The sequence below is a fragment of the Macaca mulatta genome, chromosome 2 (genome assembly GCF_049350105.2).
Source record: "Macaca mulatta isolate MMU2019108-1 chromosome 2, T2T-MMU8v2.0, whole genome shotgun sequence".
Classification (NCBI taxonomy): Eukaryota; Metazoa; Chordata; class Mammalia; order Primates; family Cercopithecidae; genus Macaca; species Macaca mulatta.
Genome location: NC_133407.1, coordinates 18,784,536 through 18,798,876, shown reverse-complemented (window position 1 = coordinate 18,798,876; position 14,341 = coordinate 18,784,536). Strand labels below are relative to the sequence as shown.

The window sequence follows — 14,341 nt, the reverse complement described above, 5'->3', positions numbered from 1 at the left end:
TCATTTCAAAATTTCCAAAATCTCTTTGCAGTCCAAATGGAACATACCTGTAGACTGGGTTTGGCCCGTGGTTTCCAGTCTCACATACCTGACACAGAACTGCGGAACAGGAGTTTTCAACCCTGGCTGCACACTGAAATCACCTGGGTATCTTTGAAATCTTTGTACATGGGCCTCATGCCAAAACAATTAAGTCAGAATCTCCTGGGCTGGGCCCTAGAGACTGGTATTTTTAAAAGTAGTTTTCTGATAATTTTAATGTACACTGATTTTAAAAGTAAGCTTCTTATTTTGGAATAAGTTTACCTTCACATGAAAGTGTAATGATAATATAGATTTTCTATATACTGCACACCCAGTTTTCCCCATTAACACCTTAAACTACCGTGGTACATTTGTCAAAATTAAGAAACTGACATTGGCATATTATTATTAACTAAATTCCAGACTCTATTTGGATTTTGCCAACTTTTTCTTTAACATTCTCTTTCTGTTCCAGGATCCAATCCAGTTACCATATTGCATTTAGTTGTCCTGTCTCATCAGCCTGCCCTGATCTGTGATAATTTCTTAGGCTTTGTTTGTTTGAATAGTACTGGCCAGGTAGCCTGAATGTCTCTAGATCTGAGTTTGTCAGCTATTTGCCTCATGATAGGACCCTTAGTTTATATGGGTTTTGGGCGAGAATACCACAGAGGTGAAACACCCTTGACATCTCATATCAGGTTATATTCCATTTTTGAAAACAACTTCTTGAAGTAATAGTGGCTGGGTAGAGTGGAGCTAACAGGACCCATCCTACCCTTGAACAGATTGAAGTACATCAGTCAGTAGAGAAAATCAGGAGGGATGACATGAGGTCAGCAAGGGAGCTGCATCTCTTCCAAATAGTCTCAATTGAGAGTCATGAGACAAAAGTTCTATTCCAGGTTCATCCACTAAATAGTTTTTTAAAAAGCCATTCACAGTCTTCTAGTGTTACTTTCTTCATCTGTACAATGTAGAAGTTGATATCTGAGGCCATTTCCAGTCTTGAAATTATGTGATTCTCAAACTCTGGAATGTGTTTTCATTAGTCAAATATTGTCATCCACAGTTTCATTTCCTAAGAGGAATGTGTTGTAATGCTGAGCAGGATATCTCAAAATGTCTGGTTTCTACAAAAGGGCATATAAGGGAGACCTCTCAGCTTCACTGTTTGGTACTTAAGCCATTTGTATCCTAAGAATGTCAGGTGCCTGGCAGGAAGAAAACAAATTGCAAAAACTGAGAAGAAAATTCATCACATTCATTCATCTTTGTTTCTAGGACTCACCATTTTATTCCTTCCATTACAATGGTTTAAGAAAGAAATGACATAATTTGTTTTTGAAATGTCGGAAGGAGTGCACAGTTTAGTACTTTAAAAAATATTTTAATGTTGACCCTGTGCATACGTAAATCTTACCAGAAATGAGGATGACTGGCTTACAAAGTCAGATACTCTAAGTTGCCAATAGTTTGTACAGAGCCTGTGATTGCAAAACCACAAACATTTCACAATACTGGAAACCTCTAATTAACCATAATAAATGACAGGATGGATTTGTTTTAAACACATGGTTAATAATGCTTATTGCTTTAAGACCAAAAACTGTGTGATTCTTTATGGAGGTGACAGAGGTAGGCTGCAAATGGTTTTGCAAAGTATATTTCTACCTCTGCGTATTTAGTCTGACCCAGAACATTCTACTAATATTGTATCAGCCTCTCATCTGATGTAATTTGCCTGTGGGAATTGTATTGGCTGTTAAACTAGCTCCTCTTAGTAGCTGTTTAAAAAAAAAAAAAAAGGAAGCAGCAGCAGCACAATTCTGTGGTGTGTTTCAAATGACTGAAGTCGGGTTCCTAGGTACTGAGACAAGAAAGAATGTCAAACAGGACCTTTAAAGTGTATTTATATTTAAACATCAGACCTAACAGAAAACCCTGAAGCTTTATACAATGATTAGAGCCTTGTAAGAACCTAATTAATGTATTGTCAGGTGAATGGTTGGACTGGCACTCGAGATGTTCTGAGGGACACAAGGGGTTTCAGGTACCACCTAGGAAGAAAAGATGCAGTTGTAGTGATTCAGTGGCCCATCTGAAAGGGACCTATAAAGGCAGCTGTGTCTGGCGTGCTGTCTTTTCAGACTCACTTGATAATGCTAGTGTCAGTTTCAACTGAAGCGTGTGCCAGATTCCAGATAGCTTGAGCTGGCATTTCAGAGAGGTTAATTGTGAAACTTGAGAAGAAAATGGGCACATTCTTCCTAAGATGGCTATTCAAATATAGTCTCTTCCCGCGCCCCCCCCCCCGCCCCCCACGAGAGCTTTCTGGGTCTCAGTCTCATTTTTGTTCTGCTTCCACATAAAATGCATGAGGAACAGTGGGACTTTTCCCCTTGGCAGCTCCTATATTGCCATCTTTGCTGGGACTGCTTTGCCTTGTTAAAATGTGCCCCGTGTATTAAAATGGAATTGTCACTGCTGGGTGGTGCAGCATAACATGGTTTGACACTAAGCGCCGGCAGCTACAGAAAACAGACTTTTATTGCATTTATTCTTTCAGAGACGGGAGTCTCTAAAGGCTCACAGCAGACATTCACTTAGTTAAATCTGAATGAACCCAAAGTGAACAATCTATGCTGCTATCTTTGTGTTCATAGAAACAGCCTCCATCCAGCTTGATATGACTGTAAAACAGTGTTAAGAAAAGACGATCATACTTAGAATACAGAAGGGAGGACCTGAGGCTTTCAAACAAGAACAAAAATATTTTAAGTGGGTGGAGTGGGTTAGCCACTTGATTTCCTTTTTTAGCTTCCTCTCTATTCCCTAAAATGTATTATGTAGAATAAACACGCACACACCCCTAGTATTAGTCTTCATTTATAATTCCATGCCATTTTAAGACAAAGAGAAGGGATTTGATTTGTAGGACTCTTGCAAGCAAGCTTTAGATTCTTAACTGCCTTTTATCCAGGCGAGTACCCAGAGAGAGACTGAACAGAGAGGGGGCTTTGAGGCATAAACTTTGCATTCTGTCGCTCTCCTCGAATAAAAATTCCATAAAGTAACATCTGTAGTAATTAAGGGCTTACATTTCCTCTCCCATTCATGTCTCTGCTAGGAGGGAAGGTTATTTTGCCTAAGAGACAATAGTGGATCCTGTGGGAAGAGAGAAAGAACAGTTAGAATTCTTTTCTTCATGGAAATGGAAGTTTTCTACTTTCAAAAAGAAAAAAAAGAAAGAAAGATTAAAAAACAATTGAAAGACTTACAGTAAAAGCTTCCACTGGAAAGGAAACTTGAAAGAGTTAGGAAAATGGTACTTAGCTGTTCCTAAATATTTAGAATGAGGAAAGACTCCTCTTGCCTTTCTTATCCAAACATCTTCTGATACAGGGGAACTTGTGAGTGAGTAGTAAACAAAATACGGTTTGGGTTTTTATTTTTTATCTATTAACATTGCATTCTGAATTTTTTTTTTCAAAATAATACTTATGTGCATCCCTTGGGTCACCTGATGATATACATACTAACCGTTTATATTAAGTTAGGTTCTTGCACTCTATTGTCATAGAAGGATCAACTACATAAATTAGGGTGAAAGATGACAATGTAGATCCCTTTGTTAAAAGCACTGTTAAGAAGTTCAAGGTGGCGACGGCAGAACTTTAAACCAAGTGCAGAGTTGTTCTAAGTGTGGGACTCTGTGTGAAGACATAGGCCTCATTCCTGTAAATTCAGCCCTGCTTGGCGGTAGAGATTTGTCATATGTATCAATACAGACAGATGCACACTCATCCCATGCTTCATAGGAATGTACATCTGAAAACAAAACTTCTTCAGAAAATAATTATAGCTCCAAAATGTAACTTGTTCCTGATATCATCTTCAAACTTGTTAAACAGGTGATACAGATGCCCTGACTTCCTCTCTCAGTTAATTTTTAAGAATTTCCCGGGCAAACCTTCCACTGAGCCATATGCTTGCTCTCTCTACCACACTGTAATAAGGACGCATGCCCTCCAAGCTGCCCAGCTCAGCCCCCTGCCCTAATTACTTCTCCAAAAGCCTTTCCTAGATTCTGTGCCTCTTCTCAGCATCATCTCTGACTTCTAGGATTCCTCTCACATTTGAATTCTTATAACTGTAATAAATACGTATAACTGACTTGACATTTGTTAACATATTTTTTTCATATCTTGTTTCCTTTGCCATGTAATATGGTCCTGTAATATAGCCATGTAATATGGTCCTGAAATACATATAAAATTTAGACATAGGAAAGTTTTACAACTTGGCGTTGATGGGCACCATTCCAAGAAAGCTCGTATTAATAACAGCAGAAAATCTAAAATTATACTTTGCCTTTTGAACAAATTTTACACATTTCATACACATTCTTTCATGTGTATGTGTGCTGTTTCTTAAATTTATTTTTGCCTCTAGTATACTCTTTGGAAGACTTAATTTCCTTTAATCAGAATTAATCCTTAATTATTATCCTCCCCATCCAAGCTTATAAAATAATAAAGGCCAGATATTATTCATTATTTGGAAAATGCTACAAATATTACTGTACTTAAGATATGGTAACATTGCCAAAATTTAAAATATGTTGGTCTGGCTCAAAATGTTCATGCTTCAGGTTGTATGTGAGATGCCAAAATTTGGCACAAGAACACCAGTTTAGGAATATTGATAAGATAGTATGAAAAAATAAGACATTGTCCAAAATTCAATATTGAGAAAGTACGGAACCTAAGGTTTGTATATATATACATACCTTCCTTCAAGATGTAGGACCCCACCTAACTCTTTGGGTGTCTTACATACAGTGGATTTTCAATAAAAATGTCATAACACTGACGACTACATTACTATACCAATCAGTCCTTTAGGCTGCAAGCTGTTCAAGTAAAACACATCTTGTCGACTTCTTCTGTGGAATCCATCAGTAGTATAGCTTAGTAGCTATAGCACAGGCTTTACTGTTGCAGAGGTGTTAGTTCAAATCTTGACTTTACCTCTTATTGGAAAGGTAGTTTATCTGTCTAAGCCTCAGTGCCCTTATGGATATGAATGACAATAACAAGATCTACCCATCAGGTTTGCTAATTCATCATTCAACAGACATTTGTTGAACACTTTCAATTGCCAAACATTGCTGAGTGAATTAAGATAATGCCTCAGGGTTACCTCTGAAAGAAGGCTCAGAACAGAGCCCTCCACATAGACACCTTTCAAAGAGTGAATAATACTTTCTCAGCATTGATGAGTTTGCGATGTTCTCTTATTAATCTGGTCATCATGGTCATGACAAAAGTTGGCAATTGGGGTACATTTCTTAAATCAAGTATTTCTATGGCTTTCTGGTTTTCCTTTACTTCTTAAGTTTCTTTTTCTTGTCAGCCATATATGACGTCTGGTTTACCTTTTTTTCCCAGAATGGAGTCTACTGAAAAATGTGAAGTGGTAATTCAACATTTTAATGGAAAATATCTGAAAACACCACCAGGCATCCCAGGTAAGAAATGTCACTAATTAGTCACTAAATGATGCCGAGGCTTAAATTGCTCTTATTAGAATAAGTACATGGTAGAGCCTTTGTTGATCACTGCAGATTTGGGGAGTTTGCTTTTATTCATGTGTATTTTTAAAAAATACTGTGTATCAACTCATCTTTCTCAAAAACTTTTTGGTAATTCTTCTTTGGCTTTTTGAATCTCTGCTGCTAATTTTGTAAACTGGATTAGAAGAAAACCATAGCAAATAATAGTTAAATAATGATGTGCTGGAAGTGATGGAAGTTTATGACTCAGCATTAATATTAAAATTCCAATTTCTTAGTTACAAAATACCTAAACAATGATATTCACAATGAATCCCACAAATTGATGCCAGCCCTGAAACATTTCTTACCAGTCCATGACAAGAAAAGTACAGAAACTGGGAGAAAACATTTAGAAACTTGTATAATGATTTGATAATGTCATGAAATCTGAGTGCATAATTTTCTTTTACAAAAATATCGGTTACTGACAAATTGGAAATTTTAGAAAATACTGTCTATTTATCAGAGCTAGTTTGAGAAGTCCCAATCTGAACTATCCCAGGGCATTTCACACTTCCCAAGGCAAAATTCCTAAGGTTTTATATACATCATAAAGTGTTCTAACTTTATACTATTAAGAATTACATTAAACATGAAATAATTGGATTTATTATGTGTATCAGAGCTACAAATGCCAGAAGTTGAGGCGGTAATGTATGTGGAAGGTTTTAATATTAACTAAGTAAAGTTTTAAATATAATTTCTATATAAAAATTAACAATTGAATGAAGTATTAAACTAAGAAAAATTACATAAATAATCATCTGAATAAGGCAGGTTGGTTTATTTGTTGGTATTTTATATACTGTTAGTCTCAGAGGAGACTAAGGTGACTTCTTTCATCTTACAATACGTGGCTTTCATCTTTATAAGCTTGATTTCAATAGTGTTTGCTGTATAATGCATCTACTATTTAAAACCCATCAGAGAGTTCAGAGGTTGAGCATTTTAGTTTCTTAAAATATATTGAGTTTATAGATAAGAGGAAGTGTATACAAAAAGAGAAATATTTTTGTGGAGGGTTTTGTAATGACTTGCTTTGTTTAAGGGGGATGTCAAGAATGCAGAAAGACCCTTCAGACAGACAACTTGCATAATCTGAAAATCTAAAGTAGCTGATTGCTGGCTAATCAGTGAGTCAACATATAGTGAAGACTGTGCCTTGATTTGGTTAGCTTCCATGTGTAACGTTCCCTTGGGAACTGACTGCATTATGATCCAATTGGAGACATATGGTGTTGTTAAGAAAAGAGTTAGCAGTTTTCATCTCAGCATGTTAGCTGCCCTTGCATTTTAGCAGAAATATATATATATATTTTTTTTTATAAACAGACATTTTAAGACACTTTACTCAAACCTGTCATCGAGTAAAGGAGTTGCATTGTTTGTGGACTTTCCTCTTATTTGTCCTATTTTATCCAACAGAGACCTATCTATATAGAAGTTGTTCAAACTAGGTGTAAATTATATAATTATATAAAAATAAAAATGAGCACACTGTGTAGAAATTATGGATGATTCAAGTTTTAGCACATCTCAATTTTTTAATTTGTTAAAAAAATTGATATGTCAAAAAGACATATTGAAAGCCTTCTTGCCCTGATTGATTTGAAGGTATTTCATTTGGTTTTCCCCATAGAACATATTGCTGACTAATACAATTTAATGCTGAAGACAAAGAAAGTCACTACAAATCCCCAAATGTCTGGGCATCCTTCCAGAATATGCAGGCTGTGATATTAACCTATCTAATATCATAGCTACACCCAATGGAAACATCGTGAATAGCAGGAACTTGGTTATGAGTTTTCTCACTCATTTTTATCTCCTGGGAACAAGAAAGACAAAATAATTATGTTCAGTTATAAAACTCTTAGGAGAGGTAACTGTATGCTTCTGAGATTTCCACTCATCATAATAGAACTAAATACACAATATTGATCATCATCAGTGCTTGAATCTGCTTATTTATAAATTACTTTGAAAGTTAGAGTTGAATAAAGGCTTCAAATGCTAAGTAAAGACATTTAATCTTTGATACTTAAATTAGGTGTGGAAGAAAAGAGGATATAATACAAGATATGGGTATTTTGAAAGGTAAAGTAGTAATTTGCCCTTGTTGAGTAGAATTATTAAGTCACGACAGGTATAACTACAATTTGGGTGTATGCTGTCTGCCTTTATTGGTCCTCATTACTTACTACCTGGAAATAGCTGAAATCTTACTTTCAGAAATATATGTCTTAGCCAATATTCAATTCCATATTTACAACAGGGAGTAGGATATCACTATGAGCTATGGCATCAGATATTCATACTTTTTTTTTTAAGTGGCCAATTTCCTAATCTTTTTCATTACTTTAGAGAGTGTGTCTTTGCTTGTGAATATACTCCACTATAATTAGTGTGACCCACTGAAAACTAAAATACAATTTTAAAATCTGAAAAATCTCAGTGTTCTGCCTTATCAAGATTTCACATATTTGAATTCAGAAGTTTGTGGTTTTATAGAACTGCACATTGATTGTTTAAATACATTGCCTTAAGGTCATGTCGATGAGGGACTCACAGTGATCCAATAATTATGACCCGAGATCCTCAGGCCTTAAGAAAGCTGTTGAAAGGTTGAATATTATGTCAATCATCTTCTTCTCATACTAGAGCCCTATTGTATTAGTTTGTTTTCATGCTGCTGATAAAGACATATCCAAGACTGAGCAATTTACAAAAGAATGAGGTTTATTGGACTTACAGTTCCACATGACTGAGGAGGCCTCACAATCATGGTGGAAGGTGAAAAGCATGTCTCACATGATGGTAGACAAGAGAAGAGAGCTCGTGCAGGCAAACTCCCCATTTTAAAACTATCAGATCTCATGAGACTTATTCACAATTACAAGAACAGCACAGGAAAGACCTGCACCCATGATTCAATAATCTCCCACTGGGTCCCTCCTACAACATCTTGAATGGGAATTCAAGATGAGATTTGGGTGGGGACACAGCCAAACTATATTGACTACATTTAATATTACTCTAAGCAAGTACAGAGCGACTGGTGCCATATTCATACTGTCTACCTCTCTGTTTAGGGACAGTGTGGAGAAAATGCGCATGTGTTATTGGGCAAATATAATGGCATTCAGTTTCTGTCACTGTTGACAATGACAATTACTCTTAAAGGAGATGCAAAGCTAATTATTTTCCTGAGATGATCATCTAAGTTTCCAAGTCCCCAACTGTATTATTTCTATAAAAGAACAAGGAAAAAAATCTATTTCAATCTAAAATGTTGACAATGCTCTGAATTTCAAATTCTAAAAATGTCATAGGTAAGGAAATTTGCAAGGACATGTAACACTGACCACATTTATGTTGCTGCCCAATTTCGATTTTAGCCATTGTTGGAATAATTGGCTAATTAAATATGATTCATGTTGGTATTGGGTTCTAATTCCTGACAGATATGTGAGTTGGAAGAGAACTTTACAGATATCTTTTTGGAACACGCTTTATTTCTCTAGGCTCCTCCTATTTATTCATAAAAGATCTTTTTTTAAATGAATGCATCATGGATCATTGATGTCTTTTAGCACATCCCAGAACTACCTCTGTTCATTTTAGATTATAATGTTATCCCCAGATTTTGGTTACCTGGATCAATGAAGCTAAATATACATGCCAAAAGTCAAATTATTGAGTACTAGTATACAGGAAGTTAACAAAGATCAGTCACATGTATTGCTGCCAGCAGATGAGAAGGAGACCAAAAGCATGTGTTAAATAGTGTCAATCATTTGACTGTTGTAGCCATCAGCAGAAAGAGATCATTCAGCGTTTTCTGCCTTCCCTAGAGGGAAAAGAAAATACAGCATTCCATAAATGTTGCATGTCCTACATATCGATCTTGATGCTTTTCTGGACAAAATGAAGGATCATTAGTTGCTTGCCTGCCTAACCCCAGACACTTCTTTGTCCCATAATGAATTGCACAGCAATGTCGTATAGCCCCAAAGTGTTCCATTTTCAAACCTCTGGCAAAAGCAAAGGGTTAGTTCCCAGACACTTCAGGGATCTGTAGGGCATGGACTTGAAAGGCTCACTTTCAAAGAGCCCCCAGAGCAGGATGATACACCATGCGGAAAAGGCTTTCACATGTAGGGACATGTATTGATGAACAGAACATGCAGGCCGGTTTGTGAAAAAATAAATCATGTTTTTCTCTCAAACTAGACATTTTTTTTTTCCTGTAAGCACGTGCTCCTGTCAGTGGAGCAGTCTTTTCAGAATAAAATGGAATAACTAACTTCTGGTATGCTTTCCTTATTCTTTAGATAATTGTTTCTAATCTCAATTGAAGTAGGGAAAATTTGAGAGAAAGCTTAGCACATTATGGGATCTTATAAAATTTAACAACTCTTGTAACTGACAGAACTTTGCACAAATAGGTATCAGAGGAATAATATTTTTCTAATAAATAAAGCATGGAGCTTTTTGATGTTTTGACATAGTAATTTTAATGTCATGTGTTGATGTAAATAAAAATGTGTATGACTATGTATGTATATGAATACTTTATGGGAGCAAGCAAGGAAAAATATTTACAAAATGATTTTTTAAATGATGAACACAAGTGTTCGTATAAACTTAACATTCCTGCCAGAGTAAACTATTGACAACATATTTAAATCAATTTATCTTACGTGATTCAAAAATCAGAATATTTAAGCAATAGATTTACAAGTTTTTATCAGTGGGGAATGTTGCAGAGCCTTAAAGTCTGTGTTTGCTCAATAGTAACTGTCTATTAAGTCCACAAATAAAACTATAGCTGAGAAGAGGTAACAAATAAAAAATGCTATGGTGTGTAGTTGGGCAAAAAATATTTCTTGATTGTTCTGCTCAGGTGGAGCATTGCTTCTCTCCAAATGTTTCATCTTTGTGAAACTAAAGCATCACTTGTATAACACACTTTGTGAACAATGTAATCCCCAATTGGGTATCATTTTAGATTTTTCACTAGTAAAAATTTTTTCATTCTTAATGTTGGTGATGTCTTCAGATTATTTCTATGTATCAAACATACTTTGTTGCTTCGTGATGAAGAAAACACCTTTAGAATATTATTAATGAACTTCACAGAGCAGCTGGACAATATCATGGTTAATGGAGTCTAAGCATCTATGTGAATTCTATGGAATTTGATTAGGTCAATCAGTTTTCAACCTTTCTGTGGAGCTGCATCTGATATTGTGAAGGTAAAAAAGCTATGTGCTGGTAACTGATTAGATATATAAGAAAGGAAGAAGAGGTGATTAAATTTCTACATCTTTATATGAGAAGCTAAATAGAGAGGGAAAAATGTTTCCTCTTCAAAAGAATAGAAATAATTGAAATGAGTGTTTTGACAGGGCTACATCTACTCTACTCACCTGTGATTTCAGCTGCATAGGAGATGCAATCTAGAAGCATCTTACCTCATGTATCCACCTAGTTTCTTCACTTTTCTACCTCAGGACAAAATCTATAAAAGCTTGCTAAATGAGACAGACAAACGTCTTCTACAAATTTTGGGGGAATTATCACTCCCTGGGATAGCCTTCAATCATCAGGGTATAGGAGCCAGAAGATAATATTGGGTCTCTCATCCTTTGGAAGGATAATTCTGAGTCATATTCTACAGGGTTCCTTGAGAGGTTATCCACAGTGGTCACAAGCTCAATGAGGTTTCCTTTATTAGCATTTTCCCCCTTCCCCATCTTTTCCTTTTCTATCATATCAGCTTCCTGACATCAGCTCCCAATTAAACTACCTTCTCCCATGCTCTGATTTTAGGGAAAGTCAAATTCAAGTTGGGAGTTCTAGAAATTATGTTAGGGAACTACTTTTTGATTCAAAACCTCTGGCTATAAAGGAAGGTATTCGCTTCACTAAAGTAGTAAAGTGAATTTCATGGCCCAAATATACTGTTTTTATGACTTTTATTCTTAAAAAGCTGATATTATAAATCACATAGTAGGGTTAATGAAGGCGAACATTAGAGGTAGTAGTCAGGTAGCAAGCCAGGGTTGAAATTTAGCAAGAGAGGTATGGAGAAAGACAAGAAGGACAAGAAAAAGCCAAGAATGGTGGCATGGCTGACTTGAGAACAACTGAGGACATAAAGAGTTAGATGGCTGATAAAAATGGAAAAGATTTAGGGAAGCCATAAAGCCCGTAAAGTGAAGGTGAGGTACAGGCATAGACAATTATCATCAAAGAGAAGGTATTTTTTTGAGGTTTTGGTCTTGGATAAATGTAGAGGTGGACATCGAATATGACATCCAGTGTGTGAATGCCTACAGCTGGCTGAAGTCAAGTGAAGAAGATCTTTAGTCAAGCAGCTGGAGGCTTATGATTAGAAAGTTGGAAGGTCTTTCACTATTATCTTTAATTTTATTACTTAATGTCATACTTGCCTTGATTGCCTCTTGAAGTTCTGATCTTGGTAGGAGCAGGTTAAGTGAATAGTGACAAAGAGTTTCTCTATTTTTTTGTTTGTTTTAATTTATCTGATTTTGAATTTTCCAAACCAGAGTCTTTTTCATCTTTCGTGGCTCAAGGGTTGTATGCTTAGCTCTGTAAATTCTCGCTAAATACTCTTTGGAGTTGTATGGTTTCATGAATTAAATGACAATCATACATATATTTGCTTTTAATGAACTTTTTGAAGGTATGGGGAGGATGCACAGCTCTGGGTAGACAAACATGCAACCAATTTGGGGGAGCACATTGAGGAAAATCTTAAAATATTTTTAAAGTTTTAATTTTAAAAATCTCCATATCTAAATAGAGAGAGAGAGAAAGAAAGCAAGAGCAAGCGAGAGAGAAATGTTTATAAGAGTAAGAAACTTATTTGAAAAAAATTCCAGTTACATTTCGGAAAGTCTAATTTTTCTAAGACTGCTTTTCAAGGTGTACACTGAGGACCTAATTGTAGTTTCTTTAAATAACTCATTATTGAACAGTGCAATGATGAATTCTGTTTTCTGGCATGGCAAATGGTCTTGCCTAATTATACTGGAATAATGTTTCTAAACTTTTTGCCACTGGAGCTAGTTAAGCACAATGATTATGCAGCACTTTTGCTCCCCCTGCTACTTCTTCACATAAAAAGATAAATGTCTTGAGAAAAAACAAAAAAGAGAATTTCTTATCTATATTATATCCCTTTTGGCATAATAATGTTGCTCAATTCTGCCTAGATAAATTATCACATTAACTTATTATTTCTTTTATAATGCTATGTGATATAACATACTCTATAGTTTTTAATCAATAAGATATGGTTAATGCTTTCTTTACCATATTTTTTCATGGTTTCATATAAAGCACCAGTAAGTAGCAGCATAATGTGTCTGCAGTTTCCATTTGGTTACATAATTTGATTGATTAAAATAGTTGTAATTTCATGAGAGAAAAGGGATGAGGAGGTTTTCTATACATCTCCAAAATCATGAACCACCTTCATAACTTATTTCTAAAATACTGACTCCATTCAGGTCTGCACGAGTTTCTGAACTGAAAATTTCACGTAAAAACTTACAAAATAAATAATAAAACACTAATTTTGCTTCTAACACCATGTTGGGCTTTGCCTTCTGTCAGCATCACTAATGAGTAGCTAAACCATTTAGTGTCTGTCTGGATGAGTCCTATTAGCAAGCTGAGGGTTGAGTGGCTTAAGACCAATTAACACACAAGCCAGAGAAACCAAATTGAATAATTAAGTTCTTAGTGCATTTCAGAATCTAGAATCTCATTTAATAGGATTGATTTAAGAATACATTCTAACCAATTTTTGTATGAATGGATAGTATTCAAAATTAAATACTTACCACTTTCTCCCTGTAACCATCAAAAAGCCTGCTATACACACGCCTCATTATTTATGATCTAATTTTTTAGAATGAAAAGTCTGCAAAACTTAAGAAAATATTTTAAGAGAAATGTGAATGAAAACAGTAGGCAAGTTCTGAACTAGTCATTATGTGTTTATCTTATTTCTGCTTTCTCTGATTTCTTATGTCTTTCAGCCCTGAATGATGAGTCAATTATTTGAGTAATATTTTAGTTATTTTTCAGTACAAAAAACAAATCTTTCATAGGAAATTGGCATGCTTATGAAGATTCATTTGTCCCATTAGATTGTGGGTTTTTTAAAAAAGAACTTTGATGTTTATCTCCCCCATCTTCCTTAAACAATTCAAACCCTTTGAAAACAACGACTGTACCTTACTCTTTCTTCCAAACATCTAACCCAAAGCCTGGCACAGAACAGTATGAATATCATTTGTTAAACAAATAAGCAAACACCTACTTGTGGCAGACAGAATAACAGTCCTCTAAAGATCTGTAAGTCCTAATCCCCAGAACCTGTAAATATGTTAGGTTACATGAAAAAGAGTAATCGAGGTTACAGCAGGAATTAAGGTTGCAGCTGGAATTAAGGTTGCTAATAAACTGACCTTAAAATAGGGAAATTATTGTCTTAGTTTGTTCTCGTATTGATATAAAGAACTACCTGAGGCTGGGTAATTTATAAAAAAGAGAAGTTTAGTTGACTCCTGGTTCCACAGGGTGTACAAGAAGCATGGTTGGAGAAGACTCAGGAAACTTACATCAGGGCAGAATGTGAAGGGGAAGCAGGCATGATCT

At 35.4% G+C, this 14,341-nt stretch overlaps 1 protein-coding gene across 12 annotated transcripts in view; it reads left to right on the top strand.

The window, feature by feature from the left end:
* The window catches only part of RBMS3 (RNA binding motif single stranded interacting protein 3), a 746,078-nt gene that overhangs the window by 471,891 nt on the left and 259,846 nt on the right, over nt 1–14,341 (top strand). For all 12 annotated transcript variants that reach the window (XM_077994138.1, XM_077994135.1, XM_002803044.4 and 9 more), the window contains exon 6: nt 5,478–5,557. In XM_077994138.1, coding sequence (XP_077850264.1) covers nt 5,478–5,557 — 80 coding nt within the window. The remainder of the gene's footprint in view (nt 1–5,477; nt 5,558–14,341) is intronic.